Source organism: Carlito syrichta, unplaced genomic scaffold, assembly GCF_000164805.1.
Source record: "Carlito syrichta isolate Samal-C Ts95f unplaced genomic scaffold, Tarsius_syrichta-2.0.1 Scaffold315803, whole genome shotgun sequence".
Classification (NCBI taxonomy): domain Eukaryota; kingdom Metazoa; phylum Chordata; class Mammalia; order Primates; family Tarsiidae; genus Carlito; species Carlito syrichta.
The window spans coordinates 228,192-234,279 of NW_007259899.1; the positions used below are offsets into that span (position 1 = coordinate 228,192).

A 6,088-nucleotide genomic window follows, 5' to 3' on the forward strand; every position below is an offset into this window, starting at 1 on the left:
GCTTACCCTCACTCAGACACAGCCTGTGTCAACGACTCTTTCTTGCAGATTGGATACTGAGGGCATCAGCCTCTTGACCGGCCTCCTCCTGGTGAGTGTCCTCCCAGCTGGAGCTCAGGGAGAGGCAGGGAAGGAGAGCCCCAGTACCCCGCCCTGGGCCTGCACCCCATTTCTGTGACTTTTGTGCTCATAAGTTTTTGAAATCGCTCCCTGTCCTCGCCTCCCTCAAGACGCAGCAGGAGAGCCGATTTCTATACACAGCCTTTGGAGTGTGTGCATTTCGAACCCAAACCCCACTTACTAGCTGTGGCAAGTTCCCAGATGGCTATGCTCCAGTTTCCTCAATAGCAAAATGGGATTCAGAATTCACATTTTATAAGGTGGTCAAGAGGGTACGTTGAGATGATGGGACACAGTAAAGGGCAGTTTTTGGCATGGCCTCATGTTAACCACATTGCTGTTATGCTCATAGTTGCTCTGGCCGTCTCTAGTTCTATCCCAAGAGGTCACTCTCCTGATGTCCCATTTCTGGTTTTTCCTGGTGGCTGGAGACCTGGGACCCTGGCCTGGAGACTGCCTGAGGTTGGGTTAGAGGTGGGGGCTGGCCGCCGACCTCAGGGGCTTCTCCCGTTAGACTCGGCCCCTCCCACCTTAGCAACCTCACTTAGCATAGGAGTGGTGCTGCCCAGAGGGGACCTGGCAACCCTCCCAGCTGGAGTCCAATATCCTACCTGGTGCTTTTCAGTATGAATCCAAGAGTCGCATGTCAGCAGACGCTGCTCTGAGTCACCCTTACTTCCGGTCTCTGGGAGAGCTCGTCCACCAGCTTGAAGACAGTGAGTTTGGGGGTAGGGAGCAGGGCTACCCCAGAACAAGGAAAGGGCCAGCATGTGTGGACAGAAGGTCTGGAACAAAGAGACCAGAGGCCCCAGGTCCCCCTGAGCAGCCTTGGGCACGTGGCTTTCCCTCGTGGGGCTCTGGTTCAGAACTAAGAGTTCTGACTCTGGAAGTGAGACGCTGCCTGTGGTCCTTCTGGGCCGGTCCTGGCTGAAGCATCTCTCCAGCAGTGTGCTCAGAGGGAGCGGGGCAGCAGACTCAGGGCAGGCCGACTCCACCCAGCCCCTTCCGCCTTCCTCTTCTCTCACCACAGCTACCTCCATCTTTTCCCTGAAGGAGATCCAGCTCCAGAAGGACCCAGGCTACCGCGGCTTGGCCTTCCAGCAGCCAGGTAGGGCTTGTGCCTCCTCGGCCCCCTCCCCTTGTCGACCCCTCTCCAGTGGGGACTCTCATGCCCCTGTCCCCACCAGCCTCCCTCCGAGGCCCACAGGGCACAAGGAAGGGGTTGGTCTCTCCTGCCTAGGCTTCCTCGTCCAGGTACTCCCTCCTCAACCCCCACCCCAGACGGGACGTTGCATTTGACGATCGCCCCTGGCAAAGATGCAGGCCTTCTCTGGCACATTTTCTCTGCAACTCCCTAGCTGTCTACTCAGTCTCCATCCTGGGGGAATGGTACTTTGTCCCTGGAACAGCTAATGGCCATGGATGTGACAAGTGCTTTCCTTCTGTCTTTTCCTTTCATCCTCAAAACACCCCTTGAAGTTGGTACTGCTAACGCTCTCCATTTGACAGTCAATGAAACTAAGGCCTGGGAGGTTAAGTCACAAGTTCACGCAGCTAGTAGGTAACCAAGACGGGATGTGACTCCAGGTCTGACCAGCTCCTGAGCATTTGCTCTGTCAGGGCAGCCTGGGGGTGACTGTCCCTGCTGGTCTTGGGTACCCGTCAGCCCAGTCTCCTCCCTCCAGTCCCACCTCTTCTCAATTCTCCAGGACGAGGGAAGAACCGGCGACAGAGCATCTTCTGAGCCGTGGCCATCCTGGCTTGGCCTGAGCAATGAGAGGGTAGGATGGGTCCCGTACAGCCCTCAGAGGACAGAGGAACAAGGGGCTCACAGCCAGCCCGGAAAACCTCTTGGCAGCCCTGCTGGCCATGGCTGTTTCTTCTCCCTGCTACCCACATGCCTCTCCAGTGGCCTTCACCTGGACACCAATCCTCCGTCACCTCCCTTGGGGCTGGGTGTGAGCTGCTTCCCTGAGAGGAAGTGAAGAGGCAGGGAGAGACCCTAGACCCTCACCCACCCTGAAGCACTTGGGCACCAGTGTGGGATGCACATGGACAGGAAAATCCAGGCACCAGGCTGGGTGCCATGTCATGGATACGAGCCCCATCACGACTCCCTCCAGGGGCCTGCCTGCCTCACCAGTTTGGCAGGGCTCCTGTTTGGCCCATTGAAGCCCACACATATATCACTTTATTTCGCTTTGAGAGCAAGAAGGGATACGGCATCTTGTCTGGGACCCCAGAATGCTGGGTGCCCACATTTGTCAAAGCCCACCAAGGGGCAGATGTCCCCAGAGCAACAAAAGGAATAATAGCCCATCTCGTCTTTTCATCAGCCCTACCTTGCTCTTGTCCCTCCCCAACCCCCATCACGCCTTCCAAGGATGCCCAGCTGTGTCCAGAGGTGGCCTGTGACCGCCAGCTGCATGCCTGCCGCCTCTGCCAGCTCCTCCCATCTCCCCAGTCTGAACGGAGTTGCCTTAAGTTGGAGGTGGTAAAGTGCTCACTGCCCTTGGAGCTCTGGCCCGGCTCCTACCTGTTCCCCTTTCCGAGAGTGGTTCCTGTTTATCATCCCTGAGCGCTGATAAGCCAGGTCAGGGTCCCGAGGACAGCACTCAGATACACGGGGTCACCCTGACGCGGGTGCCAGGCTGACTTCAACTCTGGGGTTCCCTGTGGCTCTATCTCCCGATCCTGGTACCAGCTTCTCTGTGCCCCCTGCCTCCCCAGAGGTTGTTCACAACAGGGAGGGGTGTAAATACCACAACCTGAGGTAGAGGAAGGTGGCCCTGGAGCAGGCCCTGATCCTAAGAGCCATGCTTCTGGGAGGCTGAGGGGCAGTGGCCCCTATATAAAGCACCCATCCCCCACCCCTACCCAGCACCCCTCTGTATTCCCAAGGTCTCCCAACACTTGGCTGGATCTTGAATGGCAAAGGCCAAGGGGAGGCCAGGCCCGGCCTTCCCACTCAAGCCTCCTTCCCAGCCCAAACTCCTCAGCCCCAGAGTCTCGGCCTCCACCAGCCCTGGACTCCCCCATCCCCCACTGTACTGTGAATGTCCTGTGACTCAGCGCAAAGACAGATAATATATTTAATTCATGTTGTACAGAAAGGAGCGATCAGTCTCGTGCAAAAAAGCTGATTTTGATAGATTGATGCCAAAGATGGAGAACCCTTCTCCAGGGCTAATGAGTGTGGGTGGCGCTTGCTTATATATATATATGTATATAAAGTGAATAGAGAGTTTGGCTTGTGTGTCTCTTTGAACCCATCCTGGGCTGCGGGAGGGGTCCCCAACACCCTTTCTGCTGTGTTCTGGGTGCTGCTGTGTTGAGAGCCAGGAGTTGGCTCTTGGCAAGGAACATGGGTGGTGTTTGTGGGTGGGCAGAGGAGGTAGAGGCCTGGGAGTCTGACCTGTGGCCTGGCATTGGCCCAAGTGGGTGCCTGTCAGTGGGACTGGCCAGGAGAGCAAGCCCTGAAATAATTGCTACAGACTTTGAATCCACTGCTGCTTCTGCCAGACTGCCTCTTCCCTTGGGTCTGGATACAACCTCCTGTCACACACAGCCCCCAGAGTTCTCAGCATCCTGCTGTTGTCTGGTTCAGTGTGCAGGTTTGATCTCCCCAAGACCACTCTGAGAAGACCAGGCCCCAGGCTACACTTCCTGACTTTCAGGCCTGGCCTTAAGGACAGGACTTTGTCTTTTGCTTGAGGGGTAGGTGGCTTTTCAGAAGAGGAAGCCAATGCTGAGAGGTTGGTGATGTCTCCCAAGGCTGTGGAAATAAGGGCTGGGCCAGGGCTCTAGTTCCACCAGACTAGACCTCCTCACTGAGCGTGTGATAGCCAGACACCAAAATGTAGGACCACAGCTCAGACAAGTAGTGCTTGATGGGAGGGGAGGAGCTGGAACATGCATTGATGGGAATAGGAGACTAGACAGAACCCGTTTATTAAGCTCCCTCCTGTGTACCAGGCAGCACCATGCCCAGGCATCTTCTTGCTGAAGCCTCACAACCACCCCCTTCCTTCCCACTCTGCAGCCCCATGATGAGGCTCTCAAGGGTGAAGTGACTTGCCTGTGTCACACAGCAAATTGGAATCCCAGGTCTGTCTGCCTCCCAGCCACTGGTCTCCAGGGAAAGGAAGGAGGGGAAGGAGTGGAGAAGGGTGGTGGGATACAGACAGTGCAGACCCTCCCAGAGGGAGCAGGACATGAGCAGGAACTACTTTGCAGGAGCACCTTGTGAGCCCACCCTTGTGTCATGTGCAGAGGTGGCCCATAAACATTCCTGTGTCTCTAAGAGTTTTCCTGGGGGCAGCTGTTCTTGCTGCTGCAGCTGTGGCACATCTGGAGGCTTCTGAGGTCCAGGTGGAAGCATCAGGCAGTCTGAGCTCCTACCCTGGAAAGCTGTCAGGGCCTTGGGGGCGGGGTGGCCAGGCTCACATCCAGCCTTGTGTATAGTTGGTGCTCAAGGGCTTGCAGTGGAAGAATGGTGGCTCCTGAGCAGGAAGGTGGATTCGGGAGGGAAGCAGACATGAGTCATGAGCTGTCCCTGGACTCTCAGGGACCACGCAGGGCCACAACAGAGCCCAGGTCCTGGAACCCTGGGTTTCCTAGGTACCCATGAAGTCATTTCCTTCTGCCTGCAGCTCTCACAAACAGCAGTCTGCCCTGCTGTGCTGGAATCCCTGGCCAAAAGCACCCTTTAGTGAGCTGCCTATCCCCTCTTACTTTTGCCATCTGTCTGCTCGTGGGATGGGTCGGGAATGCCTGGCCCCGACTGGCCTTCCCCTTCACCGTGCTCACTTGGCAGGGGCATATACAGCTTGCAGCCCTGCAGCTGCAGACAAAAGGTCCTATTGAGTGACCTCTGCAGAGTGGAGGTGGCACCAGCTCCCATGCTTGGCGCTGTCTACATCAGCTCCCACCTGGCGGGACCTGGAGCTGGCTCTCCCCTGCCCCCACCCTTCCTGTGGGCTCCCAGTCATCCAGCCTCTATCATCTGGGTTCAGTGGTCAAGGCCACCACCCCCTTCTTCTGCTGGGCACCCTGGCCAGCCAAGTGTTGGGCAGGCACTGTCGCAGACCTGCTTCTTTCCTCCCTCTTTGGTCCCACCGCCATCTCTTCTCAGACCCTTGCTTCCAGTTGTGGCACTCCACAGCACCCCCACAAACCCCTCTGTCTCCAGAGCAAATCATCAGCACTGTGAATTGGTCACAGCCTCCATGCCCAGCTCTGTGCTGGATGCCAGGACGCCACAATGCAAGTCACTCTGCCCCTGCCTTCTAGAAGCTCAGACCTGCTGGCAGAGATGGCCTATCTTCAACAGGTTTTTATCAAGCACCCACCGTGCACCAGGTGCTGTGCTCGGCACTGATAATATAGCAGTGCACAAGACAGTCAAGCCCCTACTCTCACAGCCTACATTCCAGTGGGGAAATAAACATAAGGTATAGAAGGAGTCATTAGTGCAATGGAGCAAAATAAAGCAGGGTCAAGGAGGTGATGACACACGGTTGGGCGGGGAGGGCACTGCCAGAATAGCACGGTCACAACCTCTCTGGTAAGATCGGGGGTGAGCTATGACTTGTAAGGGAGGAAGCCAGGTGACTGCCAGGGACAGAGTATTCCAGCAAAGGCCCTGAAGACCATGCTTAGGGATGAGCAAGAGGCAGTGAGGCTGGAGCAGAGGGAGCCTGGTGGGTGGCGGGAGGGCCAGGTTATGTGGGCAGTGGCTCTGTCCATTAGATCCCCCTGGGAAGCCTTTAATACATGCTGATGCCCGGCTCCAGCTCAGACCAATTCAATAGAATTTTCTGGAGGTGGGGCTGGGTACAGTAGTATTTTATTTTTTTTATTTTTTATTTTTTATTTTTTGAGATGGAGTCTCACTCTGTCGCCCAGTCTGGAGTGCAGTGGCCACTCCCGGCCACCACAGCCTCGACCTGCCGGGCTCTGGCGATCC

General features: G+C 56.4%; 1 protein-coding gene across 2 annotated transcripts in view; it reads left to right on the plus strand.

Moving 5' to 3' along the window:
* CDK18 (cyclin dependent kinase 18) overlaps window positions 1-3,369 on the plus strand; it is a 27,083-nt gene extending 23,714 nt beyond the window's left edge. For both annotated transcript variants that reach the window (XM_008073275.2, XM_008073276.1), the window contains 4 exons: window positions 49-91; window positions 746-836; window positions 1,151-1,228; window positions 1,830-3,369. In XM_008073275.2, the coding sequence (XP_008071466.1) occupies window positions 49-91; window positions 746-836; window positions 1,151-1,228; window positions 1,830-1,864 (247 nt within the window). In that variant the 3' untranslated portion in view covers window positions 1,865-3,369. The remainder of the gene's footprint in view (window positions 1-48; window positions 92-745; window positions 837-1,150; window positions 1,229-1,829) is intronic.
* Window positions 3,370-6,088: the final 2,719 nt, after the last annotated feature.